This window comes from Paroedura picta, chromosome 2, assembly GCF_049243985.1.
Source record: "Paroedura picta isolate Pp20150507F chromosome 2, Ppicta_v3.0, whole genome shotgun sequence".
Classification (NCBI taxonomy): Eukaryota; Metazoa; Chordata; class Lepidosauria; order Squamata; family Gekkonidae; genus Paroedura; species Paroedura picta.
This window is the reverse complement of record NC_135370.1, coordinates 133574673-133595413: the sequence shown is the minus strand read 5'-3', so window position 1 is coordinate 133595413 and position 20741 is coordinate 133574673. Positions and strand designations below refer to the sequence as shown.

Here is a 20741-nt window from a genome sequence, read left to right as displayed (position 1 = left end):
GCACTGACTCACCTCTGTCCAACTGGTGCCAGAGATCATCCATAAGAGTGACAAGCACTGTCTCCACCCCATGGCCAGGTCAGAAGGCAGACTGGAATGGATCAAGCACTGAAGTTTCCTCCAAGTATGCCAGGAGCTGATATGTGGTAACCCTCTCAACCACCTTCCCAGAAACAAGGTTCACGGATCAAACTTTTTCAGTAGGGGGCAAACCTGCCTGGATGCTGCTATATGGAAACAGATTAATTCTGTGCTTGTGTAATTGTTACACAGCCTTAAGCATTTAAATGTTCCAAAATGGCAATTGCTGCTATATTTTTGGCAATCATGTTTTTTACATAGCTAAGGATGGTTGTATCAGTTTTTGCATCTAATATAAGTTTGATATTGATCTTGAGAATCTCTGGCTTTCTGTGATGTAAATCTATTGTCTGACTTGCCATTTGCCCATCTTCAGGGTAGAAAAAGTAATCCCTAGCCAGGGGCCTTTTGTCTAATGCTATAAAGCCAACAGTAGCTTGACTAGCTTTTGTCAATGCAAATTGTTCCAATTAAATTATTTCACCAGAATTCTTTCAGAAAAGCATCACATACAGGCTCAGTTCATGCAAGCACTGATGCAATAAACAGCATTACCTCCTAAAGTGGTAGGGACCTGCAAGCATCTGAAAGGAAATCAGAAGAGTCTGTCCAAACTGCCTTCATTTTCTCGCTTTTAAGGGATACAGTAAAATGTTCAGTCTTGGGGGTCATGGAGCTTATTGGCTGTTGTAGACGTGCAGAGCGATTCCACTGCACCATTTAACAAAGACGAGGCCTTACTACTTATAGTAAACGTTGTCACTTCGGTTTGTATGACAAGGTGCGTACAAAGGAAACCGCTCGGCAAGACTGTCGACACACGAACCATCTCCAGGCGGCTTATTTTGTAAGCTCCGCGTTCCGCCCCTGTTCCTCTCCCCAGCGTGCGTTCCTATATGAGGTCCCCATTGGCAGCTAGATCATTTTCCCGTCGCCGTCGCCACCAGCAAGCTCCGCAGGCCGGGAGTAACACAAAACACGGCCCGACTGCAGCGCGCATGCGCAAGATCACCCCCTCCTTCCGTTCAGCGCGCGAATGGGGCGTTGCTGCGTACTGACGCAGGGGTCACGTGAGGCGGTGGCGGGCTCTTCGGAAACCGGAGGGAGGCGGGCGGCGGCGTTGTTGTCGCGGGAGGCGTCCCAGGTGAGCGGCGTCTGCCCTCCTCCCCCGCCCTTCCCCCTTGCCGAGAGGGCTTCGGGACTTGTCGTCGTCGGGCTACCTGGCAAGGTGAGGTGGGGAATGAGGCGCTTGTTAATAGCGCCTAAGCGGCGGCCTGTCTCGCCTGGCGTCACTTCCAGGCATTAATACGCTGAACGGAGTTCCGGAGGACATAACAGGCGCCTGCTGGGCCGACCAGTGGCCCAGCCGCCTGCTTTACGCGGCCACCGATTAGTTCTTCTGGAGGGTCAGCCTAACAGGTCCGAGAGGAACAACAAAACAAAACAAGAGTCCAGTGGCACCTTTAAGACCAACCAAGGTTTCTTCGAGGCGTGAGCTTTCGAGTGCAAGCACTCTTCCTCAGACTATGAGGCCTGCCCTTGCCCCCTTCTTCACCCCATCCCCCGAACTGGTATTCAGAGGTTCCATGCCTCCCTTCAGTCGCTATGGCTGGTGAACTTTTCGTCCATGAGTTTGCCTAATCCTCATTTTAAAGCTTCCTGCCCTTGTAGACATCATTATGCAAAGAATTATCCTATGGCATTATATGGCTTAACTTGGATATTATGACACAGTTTATTAATTTACCATAATTTGCTTTTACCTTGTTTCTACACAGTTATGATGGTTGTTCATTAGTCTGAGGAAGAGTGCTTGCACTCGAAAGCTCACACCTTGAATAAATCTTTGTTGGTCTTAAAGGTGCTATTGGACTTCATTTTTATTATGGCGTCTAGTAATGAATTCCACAGTTTAATTTGTTGTTGTTATGTGCGAAGTCGTGTCCGACCCATTGCGACCTCATGGACAATGATCCTCCAGGCCTTCCTGTCCTCTACCATTCCCCGGAGTCCATTTAAGTTTGCACCTACTGCTTCAGTGACTCCATCCAGCCACCTCATTCTCTGTCGTCCCCTTCTTCTTTTGCCCTCGATCGCTCCCAGCATTAGGCTCTTCTCCAGGGAGTCCTTCCTTCTCATGAGGTGGCCAAAGTATTTGAGTTTCATCTTCAGGATCTGGCCTTCTAAAGAGCAGTCAGGGTTGATCTCCTCTAGGACTGACCGGTTTGTTCACCTTGCAGTCCAAGGGACTCGCAAGAGTCTTCTCCAGCACCAGAGTTCAAAAGCCTCAATTCTTTGACGCTCGGCCTTCCTTATGGTCCAACTTTCGCAGCCATACATTGCAACTGGGAAGACCATAGCCTTGACTAAACGCACTTTTGTTGGCAGGGTGATGTCTCTGCTTTTTAGGATGCTGTCTAGATTTGCCATAGCTTTCCTCCCCAGGAGCAAGCGTCTTTTAATTTCTTTGCTGCAGTCCCCATCTGCAGTGATCTTGGAGCCCAGGAAAATAAAATCTGTCACTATCTCCATTTCTTCCCCATCTATTTGCCAGGAATTGAGAGGGCCGGATGCCATGATCTTTGTTTTCTTGATGTTGAGTTTCAAGCCAACTTTTGCACTCTCCTCCTTCACCCGCATCAACAGGCTCTTTAGTTCCTCTTCACTTTCTGCCATTAGAGTGGTATCATCTGCATATCTGAGGTTGTTGATATTTCTCCCTGCAATCTTGATCCCAATTTGTGACTCCTCTAATTCCGCATTTCTCATGATGTGCTCTGCATACAAGTTAAATAGGCAAGGCGACAGTATACAGCCTTGCCGAACCCCTTTCTCAATTTTGAACCAGTCAGTGATTCCATGTTCAGTTCTCACTGTTGCTTCTTGACCTGCATATAAATTTCTCAAGAGACAAATAAGATGCTCTGGTATTCCCATCTCTTTAAGAACTTGCCACAATTTGTTGTGCTCCACACAATCAAAGGCTTTAGCATAGTCAATGAAGCAGAAGTAGACGTTCTTCTGGTACTCCCTAGCTTTCTCCATGATCCAGCGTATGTTGGCAATTTGATCTCTAGTTCCTCTGCCTCTTCGAAATCCTGCCTGTACTTCTGGAAGTTCTCGGTCCACATATTGCTGGAGCCTAGCTTGTAGGATTTTGAGCATAACTTTGCTAGCATGAGAAATTAGTGCAATGGTGCGGTAGTTTGAACATTCTTTGGCATTGCCCTTCTTTGGGATTGGAATGTAAACTGACCTTTTCCAATCCTGTGGCCATTGTTGAGTTTTCCAAATTTGCTGGCATATTGAGTGTAGCACTTTTACTGCATCGCCCTTTAAGATTTTGAATAGTTCAACTGGAATGCTGTCACCACCACTAGCTTTATTGTTGCTCAGACTTCCTAAGGCCCATTTGACTTCACATTCCAGGATGTCTGGCTCCAGGTCAGTAACTACCCCACTGTGGTCATCAGGGATGTTAAGCTTGTTCTTGTATAGTTGTTCTGTATAATTTTGCCACCTTTGTTTAATCTCTTCTGCTTCTGTGAGGTCCCTACCATTTTGGTCCCTTATCATACCCATCTTTGCATGAAACGTTCTCTTCATATCTCCAATTTTTTTGAAAAGATCTCTGGTCCTCCCCATTCTATTGTTTTCTTCTATTTGTTTGCACTGTTCATTTAAGAAGGCATTCTTATCTCTTCTAGCTTTTCTCTGGAATTCTGCATTCAATTGGGTGTATCTTTCTCTTTCTCCCTTGCCTTTCACTTCCCTTCTCTCCTTGGCTATTTGTAAAGCTTCCTCAGAAGCTTTTTGATTTCTTGCATTTCTTTTTCTTTGGGATGGTTTTAGTTGCTACCTCTTGTACAATGTTGCGAACCTCCGTCCATAGTTCTTCAGGCACTCTGTCTATCAGATCTAATTCCTTAAATCTATTTGTCACCTCTACTGTGTATTCGTCGGGGATATGATTTAGTTCATACCTGAATGGCCTAGTGCTTTTCCCTACTTTCTTCAATTTAAGCCTAAATTTTGCAACAAGAAGCTCATGATCTGAACCACAATCAGCTCCTGGTCTTGTTTTTATTGACTGGATAGAACTTTTCCATCTTTGGCTGCAGAGCACATAGTCAATCTGATTTCTGTGTTGACCGTCTGGTGATGTCCATGTGTAGAGTCGTCTCTTGGGTTGTTGGAAAAAAGTGTTTGCTATGACCATTGTATTCTCTTGACAAAATTCTACCAGCCTGTGCCCTGCTTCATTTTGTACTCCAAGGCCAAACTTGACTGTTATCCCGGTTATCTTTTGGCTTCCTACTTTAGCATTCCAATCCCCCATGATGATAAGCACATCATTTTTTGGCGTTGCTTCTAGAAGGTGTTGTAGGGCTTCATAGAACTGATCAACTTCATCCTCTTCAGCAGCAGTGGTTGGGGCATAGACCTGGATCACTGTGATGTTGAATGGTTTGCCTTGGATTCGAACTGAGATCATTCTGTCATTTTGGGGATTGTATCCCAAAACTGCTTTTCCTACTCTCTTATTGATTATGAAGGCTACTCCATTTCTTCTGCGAGATTCTTGTCCACAGTAGTATACCTGATGGTCATCTGAATTAAATTCACCCATTCCTGTCCATTTTAGTTCACTGATTCCTAAAATGTCGGTGTTCATGTTTAATTACTCATTGAATAAAGTATTGAAATGAAGCAGCAAAACAAAAATTGAGTCCAATAGCACCTTTAAGACTTTATGTGTCTTAAAGGTGCTACTGGACTCAATTTTCATTGTATAAATGCTTCTTTTTTCTGTTCTGGGTACCTCTGAGTTCTAGTATTATTAAAAGCTTCTATCCAGTTTCTCTACCCCATGCATAATTATATAAATCTCCACATCTCCCCTTAGTTGTCTCCTTTTTAGGCTGAAACATTCCAGACTCTCCATCCTTTCCTCATAGAAAAAGTGCTCCAACCCTCTACTCATTCTGGTTGCCCTCTTCTGTTCTTTTTCCAGCTCTGCAATGTCTTTTTTGAGATATGGAGACAAGAACTGCACACAGTATACCAAATGAGTCTGCACCATAGATCTATACAAGGGCATTGTAATATCAGCTGTTTTACTTTCAGTCCCTTTCCTAATAATCCCTAATACAGGTTTGTCTTTCTCATTTCTACTGTACACTGGGTTGGCAGTTACATTCAGATTGCCACAACAAACTCTTCCAATTTCAGTGTCATCCAGTTCAGATCACATCAGCATGCATTTAAAATTAGGATTTTTTTGTTCCAATATGCATCACCTTTCACTTATTCACACTGAACTTCCTTTACCATATTGTTGCCCAGTCACCCAGTTTAAATACCTGTCCAGTGGCTCTCAATAATCTGCATGGATTGTCAGCACCCTGAATACTACACTACTCAACCACAATTCCAAATTACTTATGAACAGATTAAATAGCACATGTTCCAACACCAATCTTTCAGGACCTCACTGTTCCCTTTCTTCCATTGCACAAACTGTCTATTTACTGCCATCTGACCAACTTTTAAAATATGAGAGGACCAGTACTCTGATCTCATGACTGCTAGCCTTTTGGAAATCAAAGTATATGTTGTCTACTGCTGGGGTAGTCAACCTGTGGTCCTCCAGATGTTCATGGACTACAATTCCCATGACCCCCTGCCAGCAAATGCTGGCAGGGGCTCATGGGAATTGTAGTCCATGAACATCTGGAGGACCACAGGTTGACTACCCCTGGTCTACTGTATTTCCCTAATCCACATGCTGGGTAACTTGCTCAAAGAAGTCCAAGGGGCAGCTTAGACAGGACTTCCCTGTGTAGAAGCCTGGGTGATTTCCCCTTTAGCACACTTTGTTCCTCAATTTGCTTAATTTTGTTAATAACATTTTTTACTAATTTACCTGGAACAGATGTTAGGCTAATTGTCCTGTAATTTCCTGGATCCCTTCTGGACCCCTTTTTAAAAGTTAGGGTGACATTTTCTGTTTGCTAGTCATCCAGCACTGATTTTAGCAACATATACATATTAGTGGATTAACAGTGGATTAACGGGCGGCGGAAGGAGCAGGGATAGAATCGCTAAAGGAATGTCTGTCTGCTGTTCCACTCTTGAATCTAATCATGGTGTAACGATTGATAAATTATAGTTTTCCAATAAAATATTTTTCTGGTATTTGCTAGTCTAAGCATCTGTACCTAAGCATCTGTACCTTAGAAGGGTGTGACTCTGCTTAGGGAAATAAAATTCAAGTTTACAACCTTAAAGACGAACAACATTTTCCAAGGTTTAAGTTTTTGTGAGTCAAAGTTCACTTTGTCAGACACAAATTAGAACACAGATCCATCAGCCCTTATGTCTAGGTCAAAAGGTGAGAGGGATATTAGAAAGGGATGGCGCTGCATGCAATTGAGCCAGGCTCTGACGTTCATGTAGTCTCTGCTGTGAACTCACTAGGTAGCTGTAAGGACCCATTCAACATGGGACATTTGCCTATATGGAGTTTGATTGCAAGCAAACTAATGCATGTTCATTGCTTTGAATACTAAATGATGTTATTCACACTTCTTACTTTTGTAGGAACGTTGACGGAATACTTTGTGCCATGGCCATGCAAATGCAGTGTGATGAAAGTGCAGATTTGTCAACAGATGAGGGAAGCTTTGGTCCTCAACCTATTTCTCGGCTGGAGGTATATCATCAGTGACTTTTTTGAGAGCTAGAGATGTTCATGGCTGCTTCATGCATTAATATTTCTGTGTGTAATATGTTCCTGATCTATGTGCATGTGAACTATGATGCACCTTCATGACCATGTTGTAAAATGTATATTTCTATTCTTCTTTTCCTCGGGGTTCTAGGCAAACCCATAGCTTAGAGCTGTTCCATAAATTAAATTGTATGTAACACTCATTTTCAAGCATTATAGCAATGACTGACTGAATTTTTATGTGAAATAAGTTCCCTTATTCTAAAAGTTGTAATGGTGCCATGATAGTGGGCATGGTTGTGAGATTTAGGGCATTTTTAGTTCTGTTCCTATTTTTACTGGTCTCTAAAGCACTAAAGGTGCAGTCATGTGACAATATTAAATGTAGTTCTTGCTGCTTAATGTGAATATTAACCATTGAAGCAGTGTTCAAAAGTTGCTGGTTCATCATTAAGTAATAAGAAGTATTTATTCCAACTAATTATCAGTCTAATTCTTAATGGAGAGCAAAACTGTATATCATAATGTATTATGCTGTTGAGCAAGCAGAGTAAGAGGAAATCTTATGCTTCTTTTTCCTTTTTCTTTTGGTTGAGTGTGATAGTAACATTACACATTTTGTAAGATAATTAAAATAGCTCATACTAAATAACCATGTTTTCTTTTGCATAGCAATGCAGTATAAATGCAAATGATGTGAAGAAATTAGAAGAAGCTGGATTTCACACAGTTGAAGCTGTTGCTTATGCACCAAAAAAGGAATTGCTCAATATTAAAGGCATTAGTGAAGCTAAAGCTGACAAAATCTTGGTAATTATATTTTTAAACTATTAAAACATTAAGAAGGCTGTTTCTTGCAAACTGTGCTCCATGTACTTTCTCAAGTAAGATTGTGCTTGAAAATATTTAGAAATGGAAGGGCTTTTAACATTTTATCCCAAGTATTATAGCAATGGTTGGGACTGCTGCAGAGTATAAGGGCGCACCTCCATAGGTTCACTGATCAGTTCTGAAGTCAAAGACAAAAAATCCTTGTGACTTTGCTTCTAGATGTTGTGTTGCACCTTGTTTAAATAAACAGTCACCTTTGTTGTTCGATGCAGATACTCTTATTGAGAAAACAAGCTTTTTCTACTGTTATCATTTCACTGCTGTTTATTCTTCCTATCACTTTCAGGCAGAAGCAGCAAAATTGGTTCCAATGGGCTTTACCACGGCAACAGAGTTTCATCAGCGGAGGTCAGAGATCATTCAAATCACCACTGGTTCCAAAGAACTTGATAAGCTCCTTCAAGGTACGGATCTTTATTTACAATTTCTTGCTTTCTGAAGCATTATGTACATTAAATGTTTGTATTTGCAATGGTGCAAAGATGCATATATGCAAAACTTATAGAGTGATAGTACTAATATTAGGCAGGAATCTGTTTTGAGACCAGAATCTAAGGGGTAAGTTATGTAGATGAGAGGAAGATCTTGGATCTTTGGAAGGTGATGATGACTGGATTTTTAAACCGCCTCTCTCCCAAAATGGGCTAGAGGTGGTTTACATCTTAGTTAAGATACATAGACATCATAGGTTAATCAGTTTAGAATTAAAATGTAAAAAACTGAATTTTTAAAATTAAACCAACTCTCTAACTGGCCACTAATTTAGCTAACTGCCTACTCCCCACCTGTTTTCTAGCCATCATTTCTCTTTCCTTCCCATTGACTATGGCAGTAGCATGAAAAAAGAACTGGGGGGAAGCTAAGAGGGGCAAAGGGAAGCCCATGTTATGTCAGCCTGTCCTCAACCATAGACCTGATGGGAAAGTGCCATTTTATAGGCTCTGCAGAAGTGCAATTGTTCCATCAGGGCCCTAGTCTCAGCTGCCAGCTCATTCCACCAGGGATTGCCTAACTGGCTCATGAAAATACCTGCTTGTGTTCCATTTCATACCAGGGTAACCAAACTTATCTACTGAGTAGTGATACTTATTTAATATTGAATATTACTAAGTATTTGTAATAATGTCTAGTTTTGGATAGATATCTGGCAGACGCAGACAGGGTTCTTGAGCTTTTGCAGCCCACCAGTTGTGGAGCAGATCTTTGCTTATCCTTTTTGAATTTATAGTGCTGCTTACCATAATGGTAAATTTTCTTCCAGTACCTAATAGGGCATTTTCTTCTGCAGGAAAGGATTTTTATCAGGTGTGTGAAGAAAGCCGTTTTAAGGCCTTTGCTAAAGAAATTAGCTTTGGCAAAAGAAAATCCTGCCAGTTACAGACCCTGAACTTTATGGAAGGTGTAGGATACAATAAATTAGTAGGCAAATAGGATCAAAAGATTGGTTGCATGATGTTACTGATTGGCCTTCTAAGAGCATTTCTCCAAACTCTATTTGTTATGTATTTTGCACTTGGAATTTGTTGAATTGCTTATCCAGAAGTAATCACACAACAAAAGCCATTGTGGAGAAATAAGAAACCCATATGACCTCAGGATTCTTATGAACTGATATTTGTGCACTAGTGATTTTTATATCTGTTGTAGATATTATTTGTGAAGTGAGTTTGATCATCATTATTTCTTATTAAGGAGGAATAGAAACTGGTTCAATAACAGAGATGTTTGGAGAATTCCGCACAGGAAAGACTCAGTTGTGTCACACACTGGCAGTAACCTGTCAGGTAAGTAAATGAAGCTTCTACTGAAATCTTATATAGAAAATACTCCTGTTCAGTGGTGTATAATTCCCATGATGCAAGAGAACTATAGTACTCTTTGAGGACTTGGCTATAGGTTCACCACATATTTGAGTTTTGGAATCCTGTTTACCACCATAATGAGGCAAATGTCTCAAGAACCTTGGCTGGTGGAGTAGCAGTTGGTCAGAGAGGCTGCACTGGAACATTGTGGGGAAAGAGTTTAGCATACATCTCTCCCCCCCCCCCCAATCTCCCTACTGCTTTCCCAGTGCAAAAGTATACCTCACCCTGCTTCTTTACAGCTGCTGGATAATGACCCAAGCTGTAGAAAGGAGGGCCCTCTAGGAGATCTTAAGTCATGAAATCCAAGTTTCTGATTTATGACAACTCTATGAATTGACCTCCAAAACATCCTACTTTGAGCAGCCTTGCTCAAGTCTTGCAGACTGAAGACTGTGGCTGCCTTAATTGAGTCAATCCATCGCCTGTTGGGTCTTCCATTTTTCCTGTTGCCTTCAACTTTTCCTAGCACTCTTGTCTTTTCCAGTGAGTCTTCTCATAATGTGACCAAAGGACAATAGCCACAGTTTGATCATTTTAGCACCTAGAGAGAGTTCAGGTCTAATTTGATCTAGATTCTTTTTTTTTTTTTTTTGAGGCAGTCCACATTAGGGTTGGGTGCAGGTGTCAGTGCGCGGCAGGCACACTCACGCAGGCGCAGAACTCCCTGCGTGCATGTGTGCATCCGCTGATGCCCGTGCCTCACCCCGTGGTGCGGTGCTGGCTGCGCTGGGAGAGACAGGCCGCATCGGGCGCCAAAGCACCCAACCCTAGTCGGCATTATCTGTAAAAGTCCTCCAACCCCACATGTCAAATGAATCCTTTTCCTTCCTATCGGCTTTCTTCATTATCCAGCTTTCCCACCTATACATAGCAATGGGAAATAACATGGCATGAATTAATTTGGCTTTGGTTGCCATCACACACCCCTACACTTAAGGATCTTTTCTGGCTCCTTTCCAGTCTTCTTCTGATTCTTCCTTGGTTTCCATCTCCCTTCTGGTTGATGGTGGAACCAAGGAATAGAAAATGTATAATTTCAGTTTTTCACTGTCATCCTTAAAGTTGTATAATTCCCCCGTAGTCATTACTTTTGTCTTCTAGATGTTCAGCTGTAATCCTGCTTTGGCATGTTCTGCTTTAACCTTCATCAGGAGTTGTTTTTGTTTTGCACTCCAAGCTCAAATTTGCCAACAGCATTTAACTTTACTTCACTCTCTACCTTTCTAATCCAGTCACTTATGATTACCAGCTCATCTTTTTTTAGAAGTGTGATCAATTCCTCCCTAGATACCTGCATAAAAGCTTTCAGTTTCGTCCTCTTCAGCATCTGTGGTTGGGCATAAACTTGATTCTTGTTATACTTAGAGGCTTTCCATGAAGTCTGACATATTATTCAATCAGACTTTGCATTATAGCTACCACCTGCCTGTGCTACATCTCACTTCACTATTAGAGTAACTCCATTTCTTCTGAGTTCATCATTTCTACAGTGATTACTTTGTAATTTTCTAACTGAAAATATCCTAATCTAGTCCACTTTAGTTCACTCACTCCCAGGATTACCATGTTTAAACATTCCATTTCTTGCTTTACAATGTTGAGATTGCCTGTTTATCTTTACAGCACTTTTGTGACAATCTGATGTTCTTTGTCCATTTCTTAGCTTCCTATTGATCGAGGTGGTGGTGAAGGGAAAGCCATGTACATTGACACGGAGGGCACCTTCCGTCCAGAGCGCTTGCTTGCTGTAGCTGAAAGGTCTGTGATTGTATGCTGTGTTTCTCCATAAAACTTTGTCAAAATAGTCCCATCTACTGATGATAAAACAAATGACTTGTTTAGGTAGCTTGCATGTTACTGAAAGCGTTTTACTGTTCATTTTGGTCAAAATTAAGAGTAGTACAGAAGTGTGTATTTGTATATAAAATGTGAATTTGTATAACACAAGTTACATATATACTTGCAGTGTTATACAAATACACACTTCTGTACTACTCTTTTGTAATCGTAGAAAATGTGTTCCTGGCTCCAAATCCTCTGTGCATCAAAGACCAGTTTAGGAGGCAGTGGAATCCCTACAGGAATAGACTTTCTCTGTACAACAATGTGGGCCTGTATTATGAGCTAAACAATGTAAAGGTTTCTGTGGGTAGATGTACAAAACTTTCAATTTCAGGCTTTTATAATCGGGTCAAATCAGACACATTATTTTGACAGACATTTTGTTTTTCCCATTTTTAAAGGACAGGTATATACATATCCACTTACTTTTTAAAAAAGGAATTAAGTAGGCTTCACTATGTATGCACCAAACTATGCTTTCTCAGGCACATGGAACTATTTTAACTATTTTAACAATTGCTCCTGTTCATTCCAAAACTATGTATTTACTGACTGGTTTAAACTATTAACTACTTTTCTACATTACAGGAATGCAAAGTGGCCTACAGTGTAAATAATAACAAAACAATAAAATGCCAAAAAGCACCAATTTAAAATCAGTAAGTTAAAACTGCCAGCAGGCAGAACAAATGAACTGAGTTCTATCATGAATAAACCTGTCTTCTGCTGCTTCCAAGTGAAAGGACCAGGCACATCTCCCTGGGCAGCTTGTTCCATAATTATGGGGCTGCTACTGAAAAGGCCCTTTCTTGATGGACTCACCAGATGAGCTTTGATTGATGAACCATCAGTCTTAATTCCAAGGCAGGAACGTATGGGAGAAGACAATCCTGGAGATAGTCCTGAAGATATCCCAGTTCCAAACCTTGTAGGGATATAAAGGTCAAAGCCAACACTTTGGGCTTGAACATAGATTGGTAGCCAGTATAACCACTATAATATTGAGGTCCCATGTTCCTATTAGCTGACCCCAGCCAGCAGTCTAGTTACAGCTTCCAACTCACTTTGAGGGTAACCCCAAGGAAAGTGCATTGCAACATTCCAGTAGATGTAATCGAGGAATGGATCACTGTATGATGATAAAAAAGAACTAAATGATCTGCTTGCTGCTGATTGTAACTAAAGAAATGTCAGTTATTTTCAATACTCTGATTTTTTAAAAAAAGTGGTGAACTATTAATGTGCTAAGATAACATATTGATGACTGTTAATTTATGGAGATGATTTAGTTTCCTCTGAGATCCTATTAAGCCCTTAAAAAATTCAGAAAATTAGGGTAGCTGCAGCAGAGATCATTTCTGTGTATATCTTTCACTAAGAGTAAACTTAAAGGATGAAACAGGATTGTATATCACTATTACTACCCAAAATGCAATCTCCATTCTTTCTTTTCTTTTTTGAAAAAACTGAGATAAACAAAAATGAAAGAGAGCTTGAGTGGATTTTTGGCCCCCCCAAGACCAAACCACAACACTGTTGAATGCAGCCTCAACATCAGTTTATCAAATCAATATTAACAAGATCTCTTTGATGCAGAGGGAGCAGCACACCAAAAATTGTTTGAGGGATGAGGCGGACAATGTGAAATAGTCTGGAACAGCCTGGAACAGGGTGCCAGACCTGACCAGATGCTTCTCAAAGACTTGCCTTTTGTTTGGTTTGCTTCCCTAGGTATGGCTTATCAGGCAGCGATGTGCTCGATAATGTGGCATATGCTCGAGGTTTTAACACAGACCACCAGACCCAGCTTCTATATCAAGCATCTGCTATGATGACAGAATCAAGGTAATGCATGTTCAGAGAGGGTTGCAGCCTTTAACGTAAGCGTGCTCCTATTTTATAAGATAAAGCCCAGATCACGAAGGTAGCACAGCTGGCATTCTTCCATCTCTGCCAAGCCAAGCTACTAGCGCCCTACTTGGCCCCAGAACACCTAGCCACAGTGATCCACGTCACGGTCACCTCCAGGCTGGATTTCTGTAACTCGCTGTACGCAGGACTGCCCTTATCCTTGACCCGGAAACTACAGCTGGTCCAAAATTCAGCAGCCAGGATCCACAGTGGAGATCCCACATCCGGCCCAAACTACATCAGTTGCAATGGTTGCCAGTTGAATTCTGGATCAGGTTAAAGGTTCTGGTAATTACCTTCAAGGCCATACACGGTCAGGGCCCAGTGTACCTGAGGGACCGCCTCCCTGCCTATGCCCCCAAAAGAGCTTTACGCTCCACCGCCACCAACCAGCTACTGGTCCCTGGCCCAAAAGAAGTTCGCCTGGCCTCTACCAGGGCCAGAGCATTCTCTGTCCTGGCCCCCACCTGGTGGAACGAGCTCCCAGAGGAGACCAAAGCCCTGACGGGACTAAAACAGTTCCGCAGGGCCTGCAAAAGGAAGCTCTTCCACCAGGCATTTGGCTGAGGCCAGGCCAACCAGCCAACATCTGCAGGGCCCCTGCCCCCCCCCTCCCCTCAGAAACCCACTAAGACTCCTAGACCTGTTTGAGTTACCACTGTTTATGTCATGATATACTGTTATGTTATACTGTCACCCGGTTTATCAATTAATAATATTAATGTTATATGTATAGTTTCATGTATAGTTTCAATTATATGTAAAGCGCTCTGAGCCTTCAGGGAGGACGGTATATAAATAAATAAAATTAATTAATTAAATAAATGACTTCGCAATTGCAACAGTTTATACACTTAGTCTGAAGATGGCAGGATAATAGCCTAAGAGTCCCTGGCTGTTTTACCAGAACCATGTGGATGGTATAATTGTCTGTGAAATATGCCTCATCCTGACTACAGCCAGTTTTACCAGTTTGCAATAGTGTTCTGTTACTATATAAGAAATTCTGAATATTTCAGTAAAGTGCACCTCAGTAAGGGGAAAATGGCAGCAGCAGACTTGATGCCTTTCTTCAAATGGATGTGTGTAAAATAAAAGACAATGGGGTGGATCCAGCCAGATTTTTCAGTCAGTCTCATCACAATCCTCATACCACAAACCTTTTGATCATGCCGTCCCATGATCCTTAGCGGAAGTTTTTTGAAGGTCAGAGGGGAGCCCCTCCTGTTTTCATCAAATAAAATGGCAGCTGGATCCCTTTTTGTGGTGTTAAATGTAAATGGTACATTTATCTGGGGGTTGTTGTAACAGATTGCTGGACACATCCAGAATCCTATTCTACATGAAGGATAGTTGATGCGCTACAGATATGCCCTCATATAGTTAAGACTTTGTGTCTTTCATGCTCTGATCATCCTTAGGATGATCTTAACATTTGAAAGAGTGCTCAGGCATAATCAGGCCACCACACTACAAGCACCCTTCCTCTTTCCACCAAGATAAGCCCCATGTGAGCCAAGTGCTTCATGATAACCTGATTCACCCTCTCTCAATTATATGATTATGTGAGCACTAGCTCACAAACTATGTGTCTGGAGGGGCATTCATTCCACTGTGCATAGTCCATTTCCAGCTCAAGAATGTATGAACCAGGCCTAGATTAACCAATTTCATATTCAGAATAATAGCCACCATTCTACCCTACACTATAGCCTGGTAGGCAGAAATATGTAGATTCCACACTGGAATTGTTTGGTGTTGTATGCAGCCTTTTCTTGTACAATGCAGAAATCTTGCCAATCTCTCAAAGAATATTGTATCCAAGTGAACCAGTGTTAAGTAAAAAGGGTCTACAGACACGCAACAAAGAAAATATCTTTGGGGGGGGGGGAGAATAGAACATATATTTGCATATAAGAGAATAAGCACCAAATAACATGCTAATTTACCCAGAATTCTAACAATAGCAATATCTGAGATAAAGCAAGATACTAATTGTGTAGAGTCACCAGGCAGTCTGCTAGTGGATGATATGCTTCACTCACACAGCATCTAACAAGCTTGAAATATAAGTTCCTACAATCTTTCCACAGCAGGATCTTTTTAACTTGAAGAAACGTACAGTTTTCAAGAACTGATACTACATACTATCTGGAGTTTTGAACCAGTCACGAAATTACTACTTTAAATTTTTGATGAGGGATGATCGGTGGTCTGGGTTACTTTATCACATATTATCTGATAGTAGAAGAAGAAGAAGAGTTGGTTCTTCTATGCCGCTTTTCCCTGCCCGAAGGAGGCTCAAAGCGGCCTACAGTCGCCTTCCCATTCCTCTCCCCACAACAGACACCCTGTGGGGTGGGTGAGGCTGAGAGAGCCCTGATATCGCTGCTTGGTCAGAACAGTTTTATCAGTGCCATGACGAGCCCAAGGTCACCCAGCTGGCTGCATGTGGGAGAGCGGGGAATCAAACCTGGCTCACCAGATTAGAAGTCCACAATCCTAACCCCTACACCAAACTGGCTTTCTAGTAGAATGTCATAGATGTAGAATCGAGACAGTACGAAAAGGAAATGAGGGTTTCATTGGCTGAAAGCTTGGCAGGTTTCTACCTGGTATAGAGTTGGGTCTAGACCACCTGAGATTATTTCTTGTCTGACTCTAACAAATGATTAAGGTGTTCTGTTTGAGGCCACGAGCTAGAGAGAGATAGTTCATTTGGGTCTGAAGTAGCAGAACAAAGTTTGAGTCCAGTGGCACCTTTAAGATCAACAAAGTTTGAGTCCAGGTATAAGTTTTTGCGTGCACGCACATTCTGACAGAAACTGTATGTGTGTGTGTTGTGTTTTTCAGATATGCTTTGCTGATTGTGGACAGCGCCACAGCCCTTTACCGAACAGATTATTCTGGCCGAGGTGAATTGTCAGCCAGACAGATGCATTTGGCCAGGTTTCTGCGCATGCTGCTTCGACTTGCAGATGAGGTAAACTAATCTGACTGCATTTTATAATTTTATTTTATTTAGTTCCCTTTACAGCATTCTCCAGGTAGTCACAGGGATAGATGTGATTATGTTGTCTAAGTAGATGATGACAGACCACCTGGGGCTCTTTCCATCTCTAACAAAGAAGTTGCAGTTAATTTTGTCTCTCTTGTGACAGTTTGGTGTGGCAGTTGTGATCACAAACCAGGTGGTAGCCCAAGTAGATGGAGCAGCAATGTTTGCTGCAGATCCCAAGAAGCCTATCGGAGGAAACATCATTGCACATGCTTCAACCACCAGGTAAGACAGTTTTAATTTATGTTGCTTTTCTTAGAGTGGGGGTGGGGAGAAGGGTAATGAATGTGCAAATAATTGATGTAGAGCCAGATGATTGCTGTTGTTCTTGACCTGTAGATTATTCTGGCTCTAATATGTCCTTTCATTCCTATTAGACTGTACCTGAGGAAAGGTCGGGGTGAAACAAGGATATGTAAAATCTATGATTCCCCTTGTCTTCCTGAAGCAGAAGCTATGTTTGCTATTAATGCTGATGGCGTAGGAGATGCTAAAGACTGAGTGACCCACAGCATTCGTCTAATAAGAGTGGACTTATCAAAGGTAGCTTTGTTTCTGATGATTCTCCTGCTCAGGTTTTGCTCTGACTGAACATCTGATCTTCCTTTTCTGAGCTCCTATATTTAGCTTGGACCTCTTGTCCTGTTCACCCACACCTCTCTCTGACATAGTTTTCTGAACTGAATCCTTTCATTCTTAATGCTGTCGTGTGGCAAGAGCTCTGAGAAATGCCCTAGTTGCCAAGTGTATGCAGTACCAATGGCTGCATGGAGAGTGAAATCCTTACCTCAGTTGAATGCCTAGAACTGTAGAACAACTGTGGAAGACTGGCATGATAAGGATTGGTGAAAGTTGGGGGAAGAATTCTTTGTGGAGGCTGAGAGTGCACTGTCGTAAATCTGTTTGTTTTAAATCTCTAACACTGACAGAATCTGAGCAAAGAAGCTTTGACAATAATTTATTCTGAAGTTCAAGCAGCTTCTAGTTCACATTAGAGACTTTTCTGTTGAATCTGTGAGCAGAAAAATTTTTGCATTGTAACTTCATAGATAAAATTATGAGTTGAAACTTTTATTTTTCTAAAAATATCTTCTAAATTAATTTAGTCTTGGCCGCATCCCTAAAATGTTAGGCATTGGATTATCCTTGTGATAAAAATTGTAGATGTCTTTCTAACAGATTTGTTAGGTCATATATTCTGCCTGTAAATATTTCCAAGGCACCTTGATTGTGTTAACATATAAAACTGATTAAAGTAAATCATACCTACTTATTGCTGCGGAAGTCTATCTTTTTTGTATTATTCATTTACATATTTGTCTCTGTTACAAAAATAGACATGCAAAACAGGTTAACATCAGATTCAGGTGGACAACAACTAATATAAATGATCTGGAATGTGGTCTGGAGCTTAAGAATTTCATTTTTGTGTCTTCTGTTATGCAAATGTCTGTTAATGCAGTGGTCCCCAACCTTTTTATCACCAGGGACCAGTCTACAATTTTACTGAAGCCCGGGGGGGGTAGTCTTTTGCCAAGGGACGTCGCCGCCTCCTGAGCCCTTGCTCCACTTGCTTTCCTGCCAGCGCCCCTGACTTCCCGCCGCCCGCTGGGGGGGGGGGCGCTGCAATCAGCAGCTGCCATGCTGAGGGGAAGCCCCAGCCATGGTGGCCGCTGGAGAACACCAAAGGTGAGCTGGAGGCAGAGTGGCAGGGCAGCCTCTGAGGCAGCAGCCAAGGAGGAGAACGAGGAGGAGCCGTGGCCTGGTACCGACTGATCCACGGACCAGTACCGGTCTCCGGCCCAGGGGTTGGGGACCACTGTGTTAATGTATTGTTTGAAATGTTTAGTTAATCTGGAGGACTTCTCCCATTAGGGCAAAGAAGAGTGAGCTAGAAAGAAATGTACAGATCTGTAGAGGGCTGAAAGAAAGGAATAAGCTGTCCAGAGGACAAAATCTCCATTAACCTTTACTTTTAATTATTCAGCTTTGAGTAGGTATAGTGGATTTTGATTTCCCTGCAAGAAACAAAACCTTTTAGAACTGATGGGTGCTGGGTTTTTATGCCACTTCAAAATATGTAAAAATTACACAAAACATGAATACTTATGTGTGTTGAGTACTATGAGACTGCTGCTAATTCCCCACATGCACACAATATATTATCATACACACTGGGAGAAATGCACAAATGACTACAGATTTACTGTTATGGCAAGCCAAATGGTTAGATAAGGGCCGCATGAGACATGTAGATGGTAAAACTCCCAAGCATGTTTACCATTTACACAATACCAGCCTTGTACCCAGCCACTAATGTATACTAATTTCAGGGATTTTTCTTGGGGCTCTGATGTGCTGTATGGAACTGTTGCCTTAAAAAAATATAAATATTACAAGCAATAGCGTAAGATCTCAGTGTGCTCTTGTGCAAAGAAAGCAATGCCCAGGAAATACTAGTCCTGGAACTTCCATTACAATATTCTTAAATATTACCTGCTTAAACCATCTAATAGAACTTGGCCTTAAAACAGCCAAAGCTGTTGTACGGCAACGTCTTTTTGATATAGATTCTCAGGAGGAATTCACAATTCTTCCTAGAATGTATAGTACTCTGAAAGGATGGTCAGGAAATACTCTAGCTCCATATCTCACAATCATCTCCATAGTAAAATACCAATGGGCCTTCTCAAGAGCACGTTGTAACTCATTCCCCTCAGCCTCCCTCGAAGGCAGGTTTCTCAATCGTCTCCTGGAGCTAAGTTTATGCCCCTGAGAAAATTTCACATATCTTACTATATTGTCCTTTTATGAAAGCATCCGAAAATATCTAATCCTACCTTTACTATCACATTACACTAGACCAGTGGTCCCCAACCCCCGGGCTGGTGACCGGTACCGGTCCGTAGATCAGTTGGTAACGGGCCACGGCTACTCTTCGTCCTCCTCCCCGGCTGGTGCCTTGGGGGCTGCCCTGCCACTCTGCCGCGGGCTCACCTTTGATGCTCTCCAGTGGCCGCCATGGCTGGGGCTCCCCCTCGGCGTGGCACTGCACAGCTGCTGCTGGCAGCGCCCCCCCAGTGGGCGGCAGGAAGTCAGGGGCACTAGCGGGAAAGCAAGTGGAGCAGGGGCTCAGGCAGCGGCAATGACGTTCCTCGGCAAAAGACTACCCCCCCCCCGGGCCTCAGTAAAATTGTCAAGCATTGACCGGTCCCCGGTGATAAAAAGGTTGGGGACCACTGCACTAGACATTCATCTCTGTCCTCCCATAATAGTGACACTCTAGTTAAATTTTTGCTAAGGGATAAAGATCTTACTTCTAACATGATAGCAAACTTCCTTTACATTTCTACTAGAATAAGATTGAAAAGAATGTCCAAACAAAAGTAATGGATAGGTAAATGCCATCTTATCACTTGTGTTAATGGACCGTTCAAGAAGTTGTATTGATTCCTTGTCCCTGTAGTTAACTTCCTTGAGGTTTCTTCCCCCTTCTTCTTTACATGTTATAACCCTTCCCCCCCCCACCCACAATAACATATTTGTTTCCAACAATGCATTGCTTTTAACATTGTTTTATTATCTTAATATTTTTATGTAGTAATACTCTTGACTTTTTTCATGACATCATATTTATTAATTTCTGTGATTGGTTGTTGCAGTTTCTACAGCTGTATTGTTTATATGGGTCAATTGACCGAATAAACCTACTGACTGATAGTCAATATGGCTGAAACTCTAGCTGTGACTCAAAAGGCTTCTTATTAACAAGACTATAGACAGTACCCGGCATGATACAAGTTGTATTACTGTAGCAGTTCTCAAAGACTTAGCAGGTGGGAAGCAAGTGAGTTTTTGCATGTACTCCTTCCCCCTCCAAGAGTTATTGGACAGCTGGAAGGGAGAGGAGGCATCCTGCTGCCTAGACTGTCCCAAGCTGGTTTTAGTACATTGGTTGAGTTACCAGTCATGAATATCCTGCTTGCCAGTCTTTGGAGGTCTGTCACATCTGCTGTACATATCCTGAAGAACTGGCAGCACCAATGACTGCAATTAGCATGTTGTACACAAATTAAAATGCTGCCTAATATATGTGAGATGCAGATGAACCACAGGGCCAGAGGAACTGAGCCAGACTCCCAGTTGGAGGAACAAACAGATTGTCTTGCATTGTTGAGAAATCTGTTCTCTCATTTCTAGAAAAGAAAACCCACATCTTATAACAAGTTTGTGGGCAAGGACTTGGCTGGAGTTTACACTGTGTGTGGTCACTAAAGTCTAGTTCTTTGCCCAGCTTTCAGAAGCATAAGTTAATTTTTTCCATATGTGGACAATTGGTGTAAATATAGAGGATATGCTA

The 20741-nt window shown here is 42.1% G+C and overlaps 1 protein-coding gene across 2 annotated transcripts; it reads left to right on the top strand.

Moving 5' to 3' along the window:
- Positions 1-1091: 1091 nt before the first annotated feature.
- RAD51 (RAD51 recombinase) lies at positions 1092-17650 on the top strand. 2 transcript variants are annotated; one of them, XM_077322873.1, is made up of 10 exons: positions 1092-1225; positions 6685-6796; positions 7487-7624; positions 7992-8109; positions 9398-9489; positions 11234-11328; positions 13144-13257; positions 16177-16306; positions 16485-16606; positions 16759-17650. In XM_077322873.1, exons 2-10 carry the CDS (start codon positions 6710-6712, stop codon positions 16880-16882), a joined length of 1020 nt encoding a protein of 339 aa, XP_077178988.1. In that variant the 5' UTR covers positions 1092-1225; positions 6685-6709; the 3' UTR covers positions 16883-17650. The 2 variants fall into 2 exon arrangements, with proteins under 2 accessions (XP_077178988.1, XP_077178987.1); XM_077322872.1 differs by having other exon boundaries at positions 1142-1309.
- The last annotated feature ends 3091 nt before the right edge of the window (positions 17651-20741 follow it).

Excerpts from the sequence above, each read along its gene's own strand:
- RAD51 (XM_077322873.1), top strand. The coding sequence starts at position 6,710 with ATGGCCATGCAAATGCAGTGTGATGAAAGTGCAGATTTGTCAACAGAT. Across the intron at positions 8,110-9,397 it reads ACTTGATAAGCTCCTTCAAG|GAGGAATAGAAACTGGTTCA; the intron begins GTACGGATCTTT and ends TTTCTTATTAAG. Across the intron at positions 9,490-11,233 it reads CACTGGCAGTAACCTGTCAG|CTTCCTATTGATCGAGGTGG; the intron begins GTAAGTAAATGA and ends TCCATTTCTTAG.